Below are 21209 nucleotides of genomic sequence, written 5' to 3'. Positions count from 1 at the left end.
CTTCCTAACCCAAGCTAGCCACTGGTAGTCATCTTGTCCTAGTTGGCTCATTAGATTCCTGTGTGCTTGTCTTCTCTGAGAAAAAAAAAAAAAAATCTTATCAGTTCTTATTTCAAGCATGTCAGGTGACTATTTTCCCACAATACCTTAAGCTCATCATTACTGGGGGAAAAAAAATTGTTCCCAAAACTTTTAGTCATGAATGAGTACACAACAACATCTGGATATTAATTCCATGGTGCAAGGATTTCCTGCAAAGTACCTTTAATATGTTTGCATTGGCAGCAAGCATTAGGATGTGCTAATTTTGGCACCGTAAGTTAATATGTGTAGCACGACACATTCGATAGTCACCCCAACCAGTATTTATCCATATGAATAGAAAAACTGAACAAAAACATAGTTCTGATAAAGGCTGCATTCATAAACCCAGTACAGTTTAATTTTTTTCACAATCGAGGGCGCTATATAGGATTGCTTTGTTAATGATAAATAAAGACAGGAATTATTTAGAAAATAAAGTACTTCACCATTCTTTACTGTTATATATTAAGTGTCTTGCTATATAAAATATACCCTCAAGAAGTCAAAATATTTGAAATCAGTGTTTCAAATAAAAATCATAGCTATGTTACTGTTCAGCAACTCCATTCAAATAAACATGGTACTGCATCTCAAAAAAAAAAACAATGTAGCTGAGGCAAAAGCTTAGAAGTTTGCATTCTGGGCGTATAAAAGAAACACCTCACTCTGCATCCTTTAAGACTGCCACTCTGCTTCAGTAATTTGAACCTGCCACATCTTTAACAGGTAAAGCGCTGTGCTAAGAATATAAAAAGTTATAAAAAGGCAATCATAAAAGATTAAATCTTGGTAGGCATGTCAGCTTTCTTTTAATAAAAACAAAAATAGTCATTGTCATCTAGTTAAATAAGTCTCTTGTATAGAGTGTTCCAGTTATTGAAAAAGGGCCCTTAAAAAACCCAACTGCCTAAATCTTAAACCCTACCCCCTCTTGCCCCATAATACATGTTTGAGGGAAGTCATTTAATGTGCAAATTGGCAAAAACAAATGTGGAGGAGGGGACTTCTTGAAATGACATGCCCGATCAAGTCTTGGTTTATTCTTTTACAATATCAACTTCCAAAAAGTAAAATAACCAAAGTAGTCCTAAAAATACACAAAACAGACCTTCATCTTTGCATTCCTTTCCCAATAAACACAAAAAGTATGTACAGCATGTTTAATAATATGCAATATGCAAAAGCTTTGTGTTGCTGTTAGCAACATCTATACCCACCCACCCTCCTTATTCACAAGTGTACCTCTACTAAACACAATTACATCACTAAGCCTGTTAGTTTGAAAGGGTCTTAATTTGTTAAAACTGGAAAATCTTTGTATAGGGGCTCCACTCATTAGACTCAAGGTTATAGACTTCCACCGTATTCAGAAATTCATTGCCATCAAATCCTCCCACTGCATAAATGGTGTTCCCTACAGTCGCAATCCCAGCGTTACTCCTTGGTGAAGTCATGTTTCTCATCATCTTCCATTCATTTCTAGTTGGGTCATACATCTCCACACAACTGATGGCATGAGAACCATCAAAGCCACCACCTACAAACAATTTTCCTAAAAGAGAAATGAACCAAGGTAAATTTAGAGTAAGAACTAAATCTGTTTTTTGCTAAAATCAGTGGTTCTTAGTAAAATACCTGCTCATTCTATCAGAAAGTACTCGTTAAATGCCTCACTAATGTTTAAGTGCTCTCTCTCTAGGAGCTGTGGATACAAATAGAATAAAATTGATAAAAACTCATTCATACATGAAACTCAGGCAATTTAAAAGGAGAGGGGTAACATCTAACTGAAGTGTAATTCCCACAATTCTTTGTGTGGGCTACTAGGATTACCATCTCACAGATGAAATGAGGCAAAGAGAGGTGGCAATTCACCTAAAAATGCAGCTAACTAGCAGCAAGCCAAAGTACTTGTGAGCACTGGAAATTTTGTATCAGTCCAGTGCCTAAGAACTAAGATTCAAAAGAAGTTACAGTAAAGCAGATTTCAGTTAACTAAACATTTTGAGCTTTCAACTATATAAAATTATTTTGGCACAGAAACTTCCTGGAAACAGATCAGAGTTACCACTGTTTACAAATATATATGCAATAATAAAAATTCATTATTTTCTCATCTGTCAATCTGTCTGCATCCATATATTATAGAAGAACTGACAAGCTTCAGGGTGGGCTGTAGGTTACAGGCCAGTAGGCTACTTGCTGGCATGTCTACACATCTATGCCTTTAGTAGTTGAGCCACAAGTTTAAATCAGATTCTGCTTTATTCCCAAGACAATGCTAACTAAACTCATTATTATAATTACATAATTAAACATGTAAATCAATAAAATGAAAAGCTGCACCTACATAAAAATAAGTTGAATGCTTTGGAAAGACTTGTTAAATTAGTCTTAAGTTCTGCTTCCAATTAGGTATGGAGTAGATAATTAGATGATCTAAATTTGCTTTGCAAATCAAAGTCTTTGAATTCCTGCTCTAAAGGAACAGACTCCAAATGATACATTTTGCATATAGTTTATGGAAGAAAAGGACTTAGAACTTCATTCAGTGAAACCAAGACTAGTGTTTTGATATATTTATATTATTATTATTATTTCAAGTAGTCTCTGATTAGAAAAGACTTCTAAAAGACAAGCCGTCAATCCCTACTGCATCAGAAAAGATGGCTGCTTCTGAATTCTAATTATACAATTATATAGTTATCACTGATGTTCTCTTGGAATTTTAGAACAAATCCTTGCCAGTCCATATTCCTCACCTTTCCAAATCCCAACACTCACCATCAAGAACAGCTACGCCAGCTCCTCGCCTAGCCACATTCATGGGTGCAATTAAAGTCCAGGTGTTGTTTTCAGGATTATAACGTTCTACTGTGTTCAGGCAATTCCAAGACTCTGCACCTCCAATTATGTACAAATAACCACCAAGCTCACAGACTGCAGCCTGGTGTCTACCTATAAAATCAAGTTTAGCCAAAATTATTACTTTATCTCCCAAAACTAGAAGTTGTATGATACATATTGTTGATTCAGAAGTCTTAAAAAAAAAACAAAACCAAAAACTTTAAGAACCAAAAAAGAAAAAAAGGCAACTCACGAATGTTAAGAGGAGCACAGCTTGTCCATGACTTTGTTACAGGATCAAACACATCACAGTTTTTCAGTCCTTTTTGACCATATGGATCAGAGCCACCAACAATGTATAATTTCCCATTCAGAGCACATACTCCTATATGAATATAAAATAAGGTTATAGATTGACAATTTAATTGTATTTAAATATGGATTATCCCAGAAGAACAGTAATTTTACCTGCATTACAACGGTTAGTTCTCAATTCTGGAACAGGAGTCCAGTCATCGATGCTTGGATCATACATCTCTCCACAGCTCAGGTCATCTGAGTGGCCATTCGATCCACCTACCACATAGAGTTGGCCCTGTATCAAGAGAGAGAGAGATTAGACTTTCTGCCATTCTGCAGTTACAAGAAACAGCTGAATATGTTTCTTCCTTCAACATAATACACTAACCATGAGTACAGCCATTTGAAATCGAGCCCTTGGTGTTCTCATAGGGGCAAGAAAGGACCAGTGATCTGTATGTGGATCATAGCATTCAACTGTTCGAAGACATTCCTCTCTGTTATAGCCACCTGGTAAAAAAAACCATCAAGATTTAAGTTTAAGATACTAAACTGGACCAGTTTCTGGTCCAAAATGATTTAAGTAATCTGCACAATGAGAAAAAGAATTTTTATCCATGAACTTACTAAGGCCCCATTAGCTGACGTTTTAACTAAGGGCTTATAATGGCCAAACAACATGACCAGTATGAGTAAACTGCTTAGTCTTGGCTTGAAAATAAGGACAGAACAATTCAGCTACATTAGAGTTTAAGAATTAGAAACAGACATTTACTTAAATGTTAGGCAATATAGTAACACTTATTTTTTTTAATTTCTTGGTCTTTAAAGTGGAATGCCAAGAAAGAAGGCATATTAAACCCCCTCTTCCAAGGTTCACATGTCACAAGCAAGCACAAATGTCCGTTTGAGAGGCTTAGCCAGTTGAGAGTTTCTAAGAAAACCCTCATCCTTCTGTTCTTACCTGCTGCTATGAGCTTGCCATTCATCTCTGCTGTCCCCAGACCAGATCGTGCATACTGCATGGGAGACATGGGCTTTTCTATTAGCTCATCTGGCTGCATCTCAAAGCTTAAACTTTTAATTAGTTTTGGAGTACTCGTTGGTGAGCTCTGTGGGCTGTTTCGCCCGTGAAGGAAAATGACACAGAATATACCATCCAGCACAGCCAGGCACAAGTAAGTATTATCTGTAAGCACAAAAGTTTATGTTTAGGATGTAATTATTATTAGTTTTGGTTGCTGTGTGACCCTGAATTGGGACTCCAGATTCCAGACTGAACGATCTGCTGTTTTCCAAGTTTAGTTGCTTCGGAGTTTTTTCTCCACAAATAGTCACTTTCAAAGTTATTAAATGGTTCTCCTCAAGACTTTTTCTTTAAAAACAAATAACTCAAAGATAATCTGACAAGTGTAATATACTTACTTGAAGTCTTTTCCGAAGCAACGATTTTCCACTCATGCTTAGGGCTTTGTACTGTAGCATTTGGAGAAGAGAGACATCCAGTGGAACTGCTACTTAGCGGCTTATGGCCATTCTCACGTGGTGGCTTTTTCTGCAAAATCAAGAGGTAGCTACAGAAACCTAGCCAAAGACTATACCTGGTGTACCTCTGTTCCTTTGCTATTCCACAACACTGAAAAAACATGAGTATCTTTCACCTATGTATGACCTATATAGCATACCTAAATTTAAGACAAATCAACACTTTCCAACTGTCACAAATTATTGGCATACTTCCATCTCCACTTGTAATGAAACAACTACACCTAGACAAGGAGCCTGGTCAGGAAAAGCTCAACTTAAGCCAAAAAACAAACAAAAACAAAAAACAAAACAAAAAAAAAAACCCAAAAAAGTTGCATATCAACTATCACAATACCTCAATGGAGGAGGAAAAGAAGGACCCCCCCCCATTATCTACATAAGCTCACATGCTCTTTATATTAAGTACAGAATCATCTTCCAAAAGAAGTTATTAATTTAAAAGGGTATGAATTATCTGAAATAATACATTTAGCTCATTGTCTCTAAGCAACTGTGAAACCTAATTAAATCCTATGTATGGAGATCTTTCATTCAATGCCAGCAAAAGTGACCAGACATTTATCCAATCCAGTTCCTCTGAGAAGTTATTTTCCAGGACAAAAGTGGCAGTTAAAAAAAACACTGAATGGCATTTTTCTTCAGGACCACCTTATAGGTATTATAGCGTGCTTTTGACAAATCGAACTACATCAAAACACAAAAATAAAAAATAGTAACCAGAAGTGGAACAATAATACTAAAAGAACCAAACATTCACAAAAGTAGAATACACAGGTACACTAAGAGGAGGAGAAATGGGCAAAGCTATAAATTTTCAAATGACTGTAAGAGAATCATATTTTGTTCTTGTGTATGAGTTCCCTTTGATGGTTTTTTCCCAATTACTTTAGCCCTTGACACTTTAAAGGATACGATCATACAGAACTAGAGGAGTCAAAGACATCCTAAGAAGAACTACCAAATGAACAGGTACCACCTTCCAGTACCTGACCAAATCTGCTTATCCCCAGGGCCAGAGCCACATGGGTAGGTAAGATTTATAGCAGAAATTCCTATTTTGGGGAAAATAAAAAGCCACGTAACACTCTTTAGAGGAAAAGATTTTGGCAGCTACTTGAAACTGTGAAAAGTTTGGTCTGGGCCATTTTTACAGAATATGTAGGCTATTTTGAGAAAAGGCAGAGAATGTACCATGTTAGCATTAAATCCTACTTAGAAAAAAAAATTCTACTTAGACATTATATACCTAGGTATATAGGCGCTTTATTCACATCATCTCTTTTAATCCAGTAAGGGCAGTACTGTCAATCTTGTTATAGGTAACAATACTCAGAGAAGACATGCATTGCCTAATGCAACACAACTAAAAGATTAGAAATTCTGAGTATAAAGCCTTTTTATGACAGACTTGTGTCCTCTGCTACTAGAAATTACAAGGTACATAAAACCCCATCCTAACCTGTGGGAAGAAGGGATCCAAAGTATTATATATTGACGATGCTTATATTAAGAGCATTTATCATAGTAAGAAAACTATTCTAACATATAGACTATAATTGAGAAAAAAACGTGAAAGAGAAAAGCATGGTAACAATGAAAACCACTAGGGTTTTTTTGTTTGTTTTGTTTTTTAAACAAGTCATACAGAAATGCTGGTTAATTCCTTTATATTCCTTCCGAAACATTTTCAAACACCATCCTTTCTTCTTTATCTTCAAACTTTCCTCCATCAACTTCTCTCACTCAGCCACCCACTGGTCCCACTTTCTTTGCCTCTAGCTCCCAGGGGGTAATCTCTGGTGACTGTTTCTTTTTCAGACACTATTACTTCTTAAGCTAAGGGATCCTCTTTGGAACCTATACCCACTAAAGGTTACCAAGTGGCCTCCCAAAACTAATGCGAAAGAGAAGGTATCTATAACCCTCTTCTACATAACCTCTCAAAGAATGATTTGACACAGTTAACTATCATTCTCCTATGCTCGCTAGCTTTTTAATGTTTTGATTCTTATTTCCTTTCCTAATGGCTTCTTCTCAAACCCTTTTCCTATTTTTCAAGCCTAATGTGTCCCCTCATCCTGTTTTACTTCATGATCTTTACCCAAGGAACCACCTTCTTCTAATGAGTCACAGTCAGAATCCCACCTTCTCAAATTCTTCCCTTTCCCTCATTTTCTTATTCTAAATGATCACTAACTTTTGAAACTATAAATGTCTACAGTCTACTCTTCCTCCTTCAGGCCCTTGGATCAAGCACTCATCATTTTATAGCCACTGGCTGTAATAGTCTGTAAACTGTTCTCACAAGCTTTAGTCTACCTTTGTACTTGGTCATAAATAATTGAAGGGTTTAATGCAATCATTTAGTAGAGTAAGAAAAATAAAAGGAAACAAACCACAGATCACCTAGAGTCCCGTGACCTAGAGACTGCCTACCTGATAGTTAACCATGTGTCTAAAATACGACCAATGCATAGATTTTTGCTATATAGAAATATAGTAATTTAATCAATCCCCCTATTGTTGGATTATTGCCGTTTCACGCTTATTGAAGTTACAAAAATCTCTCTTCGTATCACCCTCGTACCTGGTCTAAAAATCGTTGAAAGTTCCTCACTACTATAGAATCAAGTGTAAGCCATCAGGTGGCATTTACTTACTTTTCCAATCTTGTGACCTGTCTCTCACATACATTTCTGTCTCCCATACCTAACATCATGGCCTAACTTATCAGGCACTCCAACTTTGCTTATTGAAAGAGTAATTTTTTTTAAAAAATGGTAACATCTTTAGAGTTACGAGGAAAAAATATCCTAAATGCTCAAAATGCACAACTACGAACAAATTTCTCAACTAACTCAAACCCTGACACTTTTTGTGAAAATAAAGATATTTGGCCACTACTGACACAGAATACCTGAGTACCTAATGTTAGTTCTATCATGTACTTGGTAACTATTAAATAAAACCACTCCTTAAAACTGGGTTAACTCAGCCTACTCTAGTTTATCCTTCATAAATACAATACTGAGCTAAAGGTCAAACAAAAGAATGCATACTATATGACCATTTATGTACATTTCAAACATAGGCAAACCCATCTATTGTTTCAGAAGTTAGAATAATGGTTTCCTTCTAGGTTGTATAGGGAAGTGACTGGGAATGGGCAAGGGAAGGCTTCTAGAATTGTAGAAATCTCTTCTTGAACCAAGCAGTGTTTAAACTAGTGGGTTCACTATTTGACACTTATGATTTGTGTACTTTCCTGTTAATTATTTGTCCACAGACTAAAAAAAAGTTTATACCTGAGATTTTTGAAAAAAATCTGGGTCTAACAACACTCATTTGTCGCAAACAACTATGTTTTGTAATCTAACTCAAAAAATCAATTTCTACATTGCTTCATCTTATTGGCCTTTTCTCTTACTACCTATAAATCCTATTCATTGAGGAAAAAAAATCTCAATGTGTTGAATTCACTTCTTTTTATGTGGCAAAAAAAAAAACAGTAGTAACTGTCAAAATGATAGGCTTGTTTTGTCCCGAAAATGTTTCTGTTCAGTTATACCAATGAAATTCTTCCACTTTCCTTTATTAAAGGAAAATTTCAGTACACTATAAAATGCTCTAATCACATTTTAACCTGAGGTTACCTCAGATGTGCAATGTGTACCTGCACAAACTGAATGTGGTCATCATCACTGCCAAACACCTCAGCCTGTCCATCTAGTAGGTTCCCATCAAGCAGCTTGTGATCAGCTGAGTAGTACAAGGTTTGAACCTGCAAAACAGCAACAGAACACCCATGTGGCTACCGTCTCCATGGCTACTCCACTAGTATGAAGATCACACAAACGCCTCAAGGTAACCTCCAGTGTGCTTCTTGAACTTCTTGACATCTTGCTCTGGCAGGATCCCGAAGTAAAGAAAATACAGGTCATGGTTGTAAAAATTTAAAAAACAAAAATCAAATACAGAATCTTCTAATACTGGCCGAAGAGTCCTTGGCTTGATTGGCTTGAAAGAAATCTTCATTTTCTCATAGCTTCTATTATATAGCATTAAGAAAAAAGCACTAGTACAATATATATAGGCTCTTAAAAGAATGTACATATTTACAATTAAATATGGAATATGGTTTACACCTTTGAAGTGGTCTGATTTGCATTAACATATTTCTGTCCTGTAGGCAACGTCAAGAAAAACAGATAAAAAGCAAATGCAAAACGCAAACAAGCTGTAGATACTTCCCTTAGCAGATGCAAACACATGGTTAATGCACCTGATTTTCAAGTGGGAAATGATATAAAACTTAAAGATCACCTGTTAGCCTTCTTAGAACATAATAACAGTACGTTTAAAGGTCTAACAGATTTGATAAGCCTTTAGTGAATCTGAAAGGCTTAAGTGAAATGACAGATGCAAGGTCACTCCACTGCTCCATCTGCATATGTTTAATTCCCACCATTTCGCCATCAAATTTTTCTTGTGTATTTTTAAAAAGTAGCCCAAGTTAAGTGAGTCACTATATGTATGAACAACACCATTGAAAAACACAAAGCTTTAAAGATAGAATCCTGTAAAGGAGTAAACACCATTAAATCATCATCGTTCTCTGCCCACAGCGGATTTTTCTTAGGAGAACTGGGGCAGGACTGCTGCTTCTTTACGTGTCAATACACTTGAGGTTTCTTCTTGTTTCTTCAGTCTTGGGTATCCTAGTTTTGTTAATAAACCTATGGGGAGATAAATCAATGGGGAGGAACAACCATTAGAAGCTTTTACCTACTTTTAAATTTAAAGCAAAAACCTGTGAAGAAAAATTAAGAATCTACAGAAAATTTCAGTACCACTTCCCATTTCTAAAGCAAATTACATGCTACTTAAAGGAAGTTAACAGCACATAATAAGCAAAGAAATAAAAAAAGAAAAGCAGAAGACCAAACTGAACAGTTCATTCAGCTCACCTGGACACCCCCCCTGTTTCTCAGCTTAGGGGTACCTATAGCAAAATTTAAATTCTTTAGGGTCATGGTTATAAAATAAAAGTGAAAGGGAATCCTTCATGTTATAGCAAAATAATTTTTAAGAATTGTTGAATCCCATTTACTTTAAAACTAACCTCTTCCATCAGCTCTTCCAGACTGTCTCCATTCTCCCAGATGCTACGCTGCACCCAGTTGATTACCTTTGTATACAATTTGCCATTGCTGGGTAAGCAAACATTATCTTCAAGCATTACCTCCAACTAGAGTTAGGAAAAAACAGCAACACATAGATCAGTGTTGAGTCTCTAATTCTCAGCTTAGTACTCAATTTCATAATAAAACGGTCACAGATGCCCAACTGCATTCCATACATTTAGTCTAATTTACAAGAAAATCAGTAGCCAAAAAATAAAACAGGTGGGCAGAAAACTGTTACACTGCTAAAAGTACAGTATTATTCCTATGTACTGTTTTCTTTTTTTTTTTTTTTTTTTTTTTAAGCTATGTACTGTTTTCTTTTTGCAACTGTTACTTACATGCTAGAAACATGGACAAAGATTCTGTGCCTGGAACTAAGTACCTCTTATAGATTTTTACTCCTTACCTTTAGCCGTGGAAGTTTAAGAAACTCTTCCTCTTCTGAAATTTGTAACAAATGCTCCTGAATATAAGCATCAACCTTATTCAACAAACGGGAGTCTCCCATACAACTTGCAAAATTTCGGTAAGAGATGCAGCTGGTAACATCCATTCTAGATAGTAAATAATCACCACAAACCTTGGAAAAGAAACACACAATACCAATACTTACATAGGTTTTATTTAACAAATATTTAATACTCAATGTATAAGCATTATGTGTAGATATAAAGATGAATCATAAACCACTGCCTTAATTGAACAACTTTATCATTGGGAAGAACATATGCATACGAACAATAAACATTAAAGAATGCTATACAAATGTCTCAGCTATTGAAGGAAAGATGCAACACACTGAAATGCTGTGATAATGCATATGAAATATTCAAATAAGTATTTCCAAATAGAGTAATTAGATAAGACCTATCATGAAGGCAATATCTGAGCTGGGATCTACAAGAAAGATGATGTTGAATGCAGAATAGAGGAAGTAGGGAAGAGAGATACTGTGAACAATTTAGTTTGGCTGGAGCAAAAGATAAATAGGAAACAATTTTGGAAAGACAACAACAATATTAGGGAATACCGGTGATGCTAACTTGAGGAATATGTGCTATAAATCATACAAGGATTTTTTAATTTAAGAGAGACAGATAGTGACAGAAATAGCAAGAGAGAGCACAAGTGAGGGAGAGGGAGAAGCAGGCTTCCCACTGAGCAGGAGTCTGATGTGGGGCTCAATCCCAGGAAGGTGAAGGCAAGTGCTTCACCAACTGAGCCACCCAGGGGCTACTCTAGTATAGAAGGATTTTTAAGCAGAGAAATGACATTACAGGAGAGATCAGGAAACTTCCCCTTAAAGGGCTAAACAGTATTTTAAAGCTTTTGGGACATACTGTCTTTGTTGCAACTACTCAACTCTGTCACTAGGTGGAAAGCAGCCAGGGACCATATGTAAATGAAATCTGTGTTCCAATAAAACTTTATACAGGCAGCTGGCTTGATGCTTGCAGTATACTGACCTCCAAATTAGAGAATTAAATGCTTTTTATCTTATGAATTATGAAGCAGTTCTCAATGACGTTAAATTCTAGAAAGAGTCCTTTTAAAGAGACACTCCAAAGGGTTGACGAACAAATGATCTGGGAATATGAGTTAATTAACTCTTGAGACAAAAGAGTATTTTACACCCTGCTATCAATGACTGCTACAGCTACCTGGCCAAGAAGACTACTAGAAGACCAAGGGTTTAGCTTAAATTATCCGAGAGAAGTATGACCTTGCTATATTATTGTAGCTAAATGGTTAACAAATGGTTAAAATAACATTCACGGGTGGGGGTGACTGGGTGACGGGCACTGAGGGGGGCACTTGATGAGATGAGCACTGGGTGTTATTCTATATGCTTGCAAATTGAACACCAATAAAAAATAAATTTACAAAAAAAATAACATTCACTCCTCTATAGGAAAAAGGGGCCATTTTTAAGCTCTTGAAACTGACAAATTGCTTATTTTTTTAAAAGAAGATTTATTCATGACAGACAGAGAGAGGCAGGCTCCATGCAGGGAGCCCGATGTGGGACTCAATTCGGAGACTCCAGGATTATACCCTGAGCCGAAGGCAGACGCTCAACTGCTAAAACACCCAGGCGTCCCTGACAAATTGCTTATGATAAATTATGCATCCTAACCATGAAAAAGCAGACTTGTTACTAACAGTCCCCCTTATATGTTACTTCTGGTACTCTACCTGCTTTACTCGGTCCATCTTCAGCTTTTTTGCTGCAGAATAAACATCTTTTACCAATTCTTTATCAGCTTTCAACCTATTAAAAAAAAAGTTATCACTTAGGATACTAAAGCCTTAAAACAGATAGTTAATTGAAATAAATTTAGAGAGACTTGGAATTTCCTGATGGCATCTCCTAATTATACAATTATAAAGCACTTACTGAGCAGTGTAGGCATAATTCAGTAAAACTTCAACAGCTTCTGGATTGAGATCATCAAATTTAACATGAGAAATTCCGTGAGGATCACTATCACTATTAAAGATTTCAAATAAATAGGGGCTGCAGCAAGCCAGGACTGCCCTGTGTGCTAACATCTCATGGCCACAGACCTGAAATTATAAGGAATTAAAATTAGAAGTATTGTGGACTATGTATTTCTCTAGCTAATTACCACATTAGATTCCTTATCTAATGTTTATAGGTAAATCACTTTTTTAAAGTTATTTCATGAAATGCCTACCATGAAAAATAAAATAAGCAAATCTAAGAACTTACTGCTTTTGGTAATAAAATATCATTTTTGTAGGTTTCCAATTAAGTTTTAAATACCTGAAGTCGAACATCACAGAACTGGCCACTTTTCCTCAGAGCATTTAATTTGGCAACAGAAGACTCAATAAAATTTTCATCTTCAAACATTAAATATCCATTGGGAATCATTTTTGCTTATAAATTTGGCTATAGAGCAGAAAGAAAGCTGTGTTACTTTACTTGTGAATGATTTTTATAATTATATCTTGAAGAATAATATGGTTTATTTTTAAATTCCATCCTATCAACACAAAAATGTTATTACACAAAAACACTGCATAAACACTGGCACTGAATGTCCAAGTGTTTGTGCCCCCCTAAACTTTGGTCCTAAGTCTTTTAAAGGATTCATACAGCGGTGAGTATCTCAACACCTTTGTCTAGGTTTCCATACACATTCACTGCAGAGGGAAAAGAAAGGTCAACCCAGCCCTGCCCAAACCCATAGAACAAGCAACCTAAGAAGCCTGGAAGGACGTAAAGTTGTAATCACAGGTTTCCCTCATTTGGGCTGCTTTACTCCCAAATGACAAAAATGATATATAAGACAAACTTAACTTCTGTTCCCTTTGCAAGGTTCAGATATTAGAAATCACTTATCTCCAAAGAATAGATATTAGAAACAATGTTCTTTTTAAAAATGCCCATTTCACCTTTACTTGTGAACTGACAAATGGCTATACAAGATCTATCATTAAAAAGCAGTAATAGATTTCAGTTTGAGCTGACTTAATTCAAAACGATCTGCAGAAAGAAAAAAATAGAAAAATGTTTTTTTTTCTACAAATGATTATTGACTTCCTCTTCAAGAAATTTATGAAAGGCTATTAGTGTACTGGGCACAGTCTTCAGAAAAACAATGTGTCTTAATGTTGCACTGGGCACTGAATATTCACTTACCTACTGAACTGGCAAGAAACGGGATTTCTGGGACTTCTTAGATATTCCAAGGACAAAGGAGTGTTAAAACTCAGCACTTCCTCAAGGTATGAAGACAGGTGGTTGAAGTGAAGGCAGAGGTGTCTTAAGCTCTAATGGTGATTCCAAAACTATCAGGCTTGAAATGATGTAATCAAGTCCTTAAAAGCTATAGACACGAATTTCTTCTGTGATAATCATGCATCATAATCTGTAATAATGACAATGGTCAAAGACTGTCATTGATCTAAGAGGATCATACAAAGTCCTTAAAGAAATGCTGATGTAAATGACACAAATGCAATTATACATAAACATTTTTCATTTAATCTGCAACTATTCAGGTGATCCAAAAACAAAACAGAACAAAAAAAAACTTCCCTGGAAGACAGGAGCTAAAAATGTGTATCATTTAAGTGAGATATACAAGCACAAGATTAGAGAACAAATATAAATATTGGTTAACTCTAATATTCTTTATTATTAGATTGCAACACACAAACATGATCTCTCCATTTTCACCAGACAGCAAGCAACCTTTGGGCATCATTCTTTTTTTTTTTTTTAAGGTACTTTTTTTTTTTTTAATTTTTATTTATTTATGATAGTCACAGAGAGAGAGAGAGAGAGATGCAGAGACACAGGCAGAGAGAGAAGCAGGCTCCATGCACCAGGAGCCCGACGTGGGATTCGATCCCGGGTCTCCAGGATCGCACCCTGGGCCAAAGGCAGGCGCCAAACCGCTGCGCCACCCAGGGATCCCTGGGCATCATTCTTATACATGTATACATTGTTAAAGTCAAACCAGATACACTGTTCTGCAAAATGTGGTCTGTTCTTCCCAGCCTCTGTACCTTTGGTTCAAGTTGTTGTTCTTTTTGGAATACCCTAAACACAACCTCTGCCAGATGAACTCTTCCCTCCATAGAACCCCTGCCAAATTCTTCCAGGTGTGAGAAGTTTCTCCATATTTTCCACATACTGAACCCTCTCTGCAAGGCATGTGTAATCTTCCAGCTGGCCTGTTCTGGATTGGGCCTCTGTGGAACTACTTATCTTCCTTGATTCAAGGCCTTGGAAGGCAGAGCCTGTCATGTTCATCTTTGTATCCACCCCATCTCCCTACTACCAAAACAACTAGCCTGGAAACTTAAATATAAAGATGAGTACTTTGTTGAAGTGAACCAAATAAACAAAAGGGAAAGTACTAATACGTGTTCTTTATACGGTCCTTTTTCTCATCTGTAGTAATAAACTACTAATGGAATCAATTCTGGTTCAAACCACATCTTCAAAGTAATCATATTCAGTCTCCCTACCTCCATTTCCCCCCCACCTCCATTTCCCCCCATTTTCATTTGTCATCAACTATAAGTGTCAAATTCAGGAAACTAGAACTAAATAAATAATTTGAAAGATGTGCATAGTTTTTAAAATGGACATCTTAAAATTTCCTGGATTTTCCTTATACATCAATCAAACCCAGAATTCTAACAATTAGGTTCAGGTGAATGAAGAATCACTTAATCAAGAACCCACTGAAGGCTGGTCCAACTCTAATTGAACAAACTGTTAAATTCAACACGCACAATCTGTAATGTAGCTGGATACCACATGCCCTAACTGGTTTCTCCATAACTTAAGTTCTATTTCAAGGATACCCTGCCTGAGTAATACTGACTCAGGTTGGGACTGCAGTCAATGCTTACCCCTGCAACGAAACTGTATCATATCATTACGTAATAATGATTTCTTCTGCTCTACAGCTGCATCTAGATTAGTTCTGCTTTTAAGAAATCAGTTCTAACAAATGATTTCCAAGTACCACACAATTCTATGTACACAGTACATTCCATCCTAAGGAAGCCTTCAGACATTTTTAGCCAAGACCCAACGCAAATTAAGAAAATCTTTGTATATATGGTATATACTTGGGTCGCCAATCCACAGACATGCTTGGTAACTCCTCACTTCAGTTTCATAAGCTGTTCTTAAAAGAAGGGTTGGGGGGGGGGGCGGAATCCCTCCACACCAATTATATTGCTATAATTAAAATATGCTTTTTGAAAAATCATAAACTTATGATATAGAGATTTATGAACATCTTAAACACTGACCAGTTTTATTTATTCAGTGTTGATCTGTAAACTAGTCTTCATCTAACCAAAAATAAAAATGACATCTATTTATATTTGATAAATTGGAACTTTTTTTAAACATTTTATTATTTATTCATGAGAATACACAGAGAGGAGACAGAGTGGCAGAGGCACAAGCAGAGGGAGAAGCAGGCTCCATGCAGGGGGCCCGACGTGGGACTCGATCCAGGGTCTCCAGGGTCACACCCTGGGATGAAGGCAGGCACTAAAACACTGAGCCACCCAGGCTGCTCATAAATTGGAACTTCTAACTTAAATTGTTTTTGGCCACTTCAGTCCACTGGAAGAAAACACTGGAGAATTTCTGGAGCAACTCTAGGCATACAAATGTGTACAATATTAGTTTTGCAATAGAATGAGTTCTACATTTAGAACTTGAGGACTTTCTAGTACATCAAGGTCTTAGTATGAATTTCATCTCTTCAATGTTCTTTAATGATCATTTCAACTCTACTTGATTTTAAGAATAAGCCCGGATCCACCTGACATTTAAATTAATGCAGCAAATTTAGTTTATTCATTTACTGTCTTTATATGCTATAGGTCCCTACTCTCACCTCCCCCTCACCCCCAAATTGGAGGAGGTCATATTAACTCCTCCCTGCAAAATCATGTCTTTGAAAGTTCACAGTCACTTTCACTCAAGTAAGCAATGGGCAAATTGAGTTTCAACCAATTCTAAAAATTCATGAGGCTCTATGAAACTCAACCTCAGTAACTGGTAGAATAAAAATGTAGGCAGAATTTTTTTCTTTGAAAAGGCAAACCAAGCCAAAAGCCCCAACATCCTAGAGTTCCATAAAAGTATAAAACTTAAAAAGTTTTCTTTGGAATTTAAAGAATATGAAAACACTACTCCAAAGGGATATATGCACTCCTATGTTTACTGCACCATTACTTACAAGAGTCAAACTATGGAAGCAGCCCAAGTATCTATCTATAGATAAAAGGATAAAGATGTGGCATTATATAACATATATATACACACAATGAGATATTACTCAGCCATAAAAAAAAGAATGCAATCTTGCCATTTGCAACAATATGGTAAAATGCTAAGCAAAATATAGCAGAGAAAGACAAATATCACATGATTTCACTCATGTGGAATTTAAGAAACAAATGGGAAAAAAAGAAGACAAATAAACCTTAACTATAGAGAACAAAGAGATGGTTACTAGAGAAGAGGTAGGTAGGGAATGAGTGAACTAGGTAAAGGGGATTAAGAGTACACTTGTCTTAATAAGCACTGAGTCATATATGGAACTGTCAAATCATGATATTGTACAACTGAAACTAATATAACACAGTATGTTAACTACACTGGAATTAAAGCCTTACAAAATTTTCTTTGGTATTTAAAATACACACTCAGCTAATCCACCTTAAAAATTAAAACTGGGGTCAAATACAATATAGTCTGGTGAATACACTTAAGTTCCTTAGTATGGCCAGTGCAAGAAAATGGAGACACAAGCCTCATAAATGAGTAATTAAACTGCTTTAGTAACACTCAGAAGTTCACTTTTATGTTACCACAGGCCCCCAAAAGATTAGCTTAACCGAAACACAATTCAACAGGTCTTACCCAAGAGTTGTAAAAAAAGATAGGCACAATATGGTCTCCCCTCCAAATTCTTCTTGGGCCTTCAGTAAGTGCAAGATAAAATGTTATCTTCAAACTTTCAAAGCATCTTTAAAACTTCAAGGCAAATTACAAATATTAAGTTTCAAGGCACTCTTTTGAGGGCAGCCAACTCACAAAATAGCAATGAACTTTATTTTTTAAAGACAGATTTTATAATTATACAAAGTAAATTAATCTTTGTAAAACTAGAAGTTAAACATTCCCAAATAAATAAATACAAATTAAAAAAATAAACATTACCCATGTCCCCTCTCAAACTACCACGACTATCCATCTATATCAAAAAACTCACCAAACTCACTAACTTGCTTGCTCCATCCTCATTGTTCTGAAATTCTTAGATTCAAATTTATGGCACCAAACATATGGCAGGCACAATTTGGAATGGGATGCTCATAATACCAATAGAGTTAACTCCATTCCCCAGCCCTGAATACTTCACAGACCAACCAGAAAGACAGATAAATCAAGCAGTGAAAATAGTTCAAAAAAAAAAAAAAGAAAGAAAATAGTTCAAACAAAAGAGGAAAGTGGTATGACAGCATACATATTCCAGAAACTGAAGCTGTTTCTGTTTCAATGGATTATGGTCTGCAGGATGCATATGGTAAATAGTGGGAGAAGAAATAAAGATCAATGCTAAGGTTTAAACAATGCTGGAGCAGAAAGAGATTATAGCAAGAACACTTTTAGAACTGGGGGGATGAGGGGGGTCTAGAGGAACAGATAAAATATGGTAAGTACGGACGTTAAGATATTATATCCCCCTGCTTATTAGCTTGGTTTATGTGGCACCATCAAAATCAGTATCAAAATTAGAATTCCAAAAAGATTTAACCTTTATTTTTAGTTTGCTGCATGCTTAATGTTAGGAAAAAAGGGAAAAAAAGGAATTTGCTTTGGGGCATGATAATGCTCAGGTATCTGCTGGGTATCCAGGTTGATACCAAAAGTGTAAGAATACTGACCAGCTAGGTGGGAAAATACTGATAAGTTTAGAAATCATTTACAACGTAGTAATTCAAGTTTACAAGTGCAGATAAGCATATATTTTATGTGTTAACAAAAACCCAGAGATCACTCCCTTGTTCTTAATTCCTCCATTTACACTCTCTAGCATAATAAAGTGGAAGGATCTCCAACCTTTTAGAACTCCTTCATGGAGATTTGATTATAAAATCATATTTTTTTCCAAGATTTTATTTATTTATTCATAAGAGACAGAGAGAGAGGCAGAGGGAGAAGCAGGCTCCATGCAGGGAGCCTGGCGTGGGACTCGATCTTGGGGCTACCAGGATCATACCCTCGGCTGAAGGCGGCACTAAACCGCTGAGCCACCCGGGCTGCCCTATAAAATCATATTGTTGAAAAGTCAATGAATGATTTTCAGCAGTACTTCATCTTAGTATCAGTGGTTAAGACATTTCCCTAGTAAGAAAACATCTTACATCAAAAAACCACATTTGCAAAACTATTCAATTGCCATCTAAAATATACCTTAAGCAAGAAAAAAATCCCACTCCCAAGTTAAGTAGCCCCAAAGACAGCAATTTAAAACTAAAATGAAAACCTGAGATCCTCTCGGGCTTTTTTTTGGCGGTGTTGGGGTGGGGGGGAGAGGGGGGTGTTAGAAAAACAAAACTGCAAATTAAGATAAATCAAGAAATTAATATCTATGAACTATAGGGATTTCATGTATTAGAAAAATTCAGAGGAAAATCATTCTGGGTCTGTTGTTCTAGTACAGTTTTACCACCAACTACCAAATTACAGACAGTTGATAAATGCTGCCAGCTAGCATTTAATGATACAATTGTTAATCCAATTCTTAGTGTTTGCCGCCTCTCCAGATACACAACTGCCCCCCCCCCCAACATCTTTAAGACACTAAGTTTCAGCACGATTATGGCTAAAACTATTCATCATTATGTTGTTATCCTTAAATCAACCTCCAGCGCGGGCATTATTAAAAGAAAATGCGGATTCTGGTAGTCTGGTCCACGCTGGACTTGTTGAACTGTTAATAGGACTAGGCTTCCAGACTGGTTACTTATTATTAGGCAGAAGATCATCACAAAGTCCTGAAGGAACAGCCTGATACCAGGGTATCCTAATCCTCCATCGCGGGCAACAGCCATCAGCAAACAAAAACGCGCCCTTTAGGCATCGGATTTCTACTTGCTATAGGTCTTGAAACGTCAGCGGCTTCAGACAATAGATCTGGCTGGTACGTACGGAGGAAAAAGCAAATCTGTTTCTAAAATACTTGTGGCCCGAGCGTTCTCACATTCAGCTCTCCATCTCCTACATGCTCCCTGATACTTTCCTACCTTCAAGAATGTGTTATAACGAAACATCGGTTTGCAAGATGCGTGTGAGAATGGAAAACGAGCAAACCTCTCCGCCGATTTCTTTTGTAAAAACAAACAAACAAAAAAAACAAAGTAGCGACGGCCTCCGAGTGGACTGAAGCGCCGGGTGGTAGCCCCGGGCCTTCCTCCGCGCGCGGCCGGGAGGGCGCCCACTCCCCAGGCTGCAAGGCTCGGCGCCCGGAGCCCGGCGCCCGCACACCCCCGGCTGGGATTGGCCGGCCACGCAGTCATTCAGCGCCGACACGTCAGGGCAGCCGCTCCCTCCCTCCTCCCGCCCCCTTCTCCCCGCGCTTGGCAAGAAAAGCGGGCAACGTGGAGCGGGAACAAAGGACCCCGCGGCCCACGGCGATCCGGGACGCGGTGCCACCCCACCCCAGGCCCGAGGCGCCCAAGCGGCCCGGGGCCGGCTCCCCGCCCCCACGGTCCCAGGGAGGAGAGTCCAGACTCTCGGTTGGATCCTGACAGCGGGAAAAGAGATTCCCGCGTCCCCCTCCTGGCAGGCATCCCTGCCCCGCGGCGCCGCGACCCGGCCCCCCTCCCCGGACCCCCCGGGCAAAAACTCCCGCCCCACTGCCTCCGCCCCAGCTCTCTGCGGGGCGGCCCGTACCGGCCTCGGCCGCCGACGCGACGCGGCAACCATGGCAGCGCCGGGAGCGCGGGCCCCGCGCGGCACCAGCTCCTCGCCCCCAGAAGGCGGCGGCGGCGGCGGCTCGGAGCGTCCTCCCCCGGGACCAGGACGCCGCTCCGCGCCCCGCACCGGCTCCCTGGCCGGCCGCACCATCCCTCGGCGCGGACTCCGGTCGCGCCCTCCTCCCCCTCCACCGACCAGGACCTGCGCATATTACCTGGTTCATCTCTGAAGAGATGGAAAAACTCATGTCTGGAGCTTCGATGGGGAGCAGGAGGAAGCGGGCGGGAATCGGCCCCTCGGAAAGCGCCTGGAGGCCGCGGAGGGGGGAGCGGGCGCGCGGGAAGACGAGCGGTCAGTCCGCGGAGGCTGCGAGGAGGGGGCCGCGCCGCCGAGGGCTCGCGGGGACTCGCTCGCTCGCTCGCTCGCTGGCACTGCCGCGCCGAGGCAGCAGGCGGAGAGACTGTGCCGAGCAGCTCTGGGCGACCGACCTCCACGCGCGTCCCGGAGACACTGCCGCCGCCGCCGCCGCCCGCTCCCGCCGCACCCCCTCGCACGTCACCACGTGCGCCGCCGCCGTCGCCGCCGCCGCCGCCGCCGAAGCCTCCCGGCAGCTTCCGGCCCGAACCCGTCGGCCAATCACACGCGAGCACGAGAAAGCGCCCGCTCGCGGCCCCGCCCCCCGCTGCCGGCCCCGCCCCCTCCTTCGCCCGCCTGGCTTCCTGCCTGCGCGGCTCAACTAGGTCAGG

At 38.8% G+C, this 21209-nt stretch overlaps 1 protein-coding gene across 1 annotated transcript; it reads right to left on the bottom strand.

Moving 5' to 3' along the window:
- Positions 1-227: 227 nt before the first annotated feature.
- IVNS1ABP (influenza virus NS1A binding protein) lies at positions 228-20978 on the bottom strand. The gene is made up of 15 exons (XM_077901925.1): positions 20678-20978; positions 13636-13864; positions 12754-12882; positions 12364-12533; positions 12162-12237; positions 10372-10545; positions 9902-10027; positions 8453-8560; positions 4657-4786; positions 4196-4420; positions 3620-3741; positions 3400-3526; positions 3185-3316; positions 2869-3042; positions 228-1636 (listed from the first exon to the last, which is right to left on the bottom strand). Exons 3-15 carry the CDS (start codon positions 12862-12864, stop codon positions 1383-1385), a joined length of 1929 nt encoding a protein of 642 aa, XP_077758051.1. The 5' UTR covers positions 12865-12882; positions 13636-13864; positions 20678-20978; the 3' UTR covers positions 228-1382.
- Positions 20979-21209: the final 231 nt, after the last annotated feature.

Source organism: Canis aureus, chromosome 6 (genome assembly GCF_053574225.1).
Source record: "Canis aureus isolate CA01 chromosome 6, VMU_Caureus_v.1.0, whole genome shotgun sequence".
Lineage (NCBI taxonomy): Eukaryota > Metazoa > Chordata > Mammalia > Carnivora > Canidae > Canis > Canis aureus.
Note: the sequence above shows the minus strand (reverse complement) of the source record. Positions and strands in the feature narration are given on the sequence as shown.

Coding starts and splice junctions, on each gene's coding strand:
- IVNS1ABP (XM_077901925.1), bottom strand. CDS start 12,864: ATGATTCCCAATGGATATTTAATGTTTGAAGATGAAAATTTTATTGAG. Junction 12,534..12,753: donor TCTGTGATGTTCGACTTCAG/GTATTTAAAACT, acceptor TTATAATTTCAG/GTCTGTGGCCATGAGATGTT. Junction 3,043..3,184: donor CTGTGCTCCTCTTAACATTC/GTGAGTTGCCTT, acceptor TTGATTTTATAG/GTAGACACCAGGCTGCAGTC.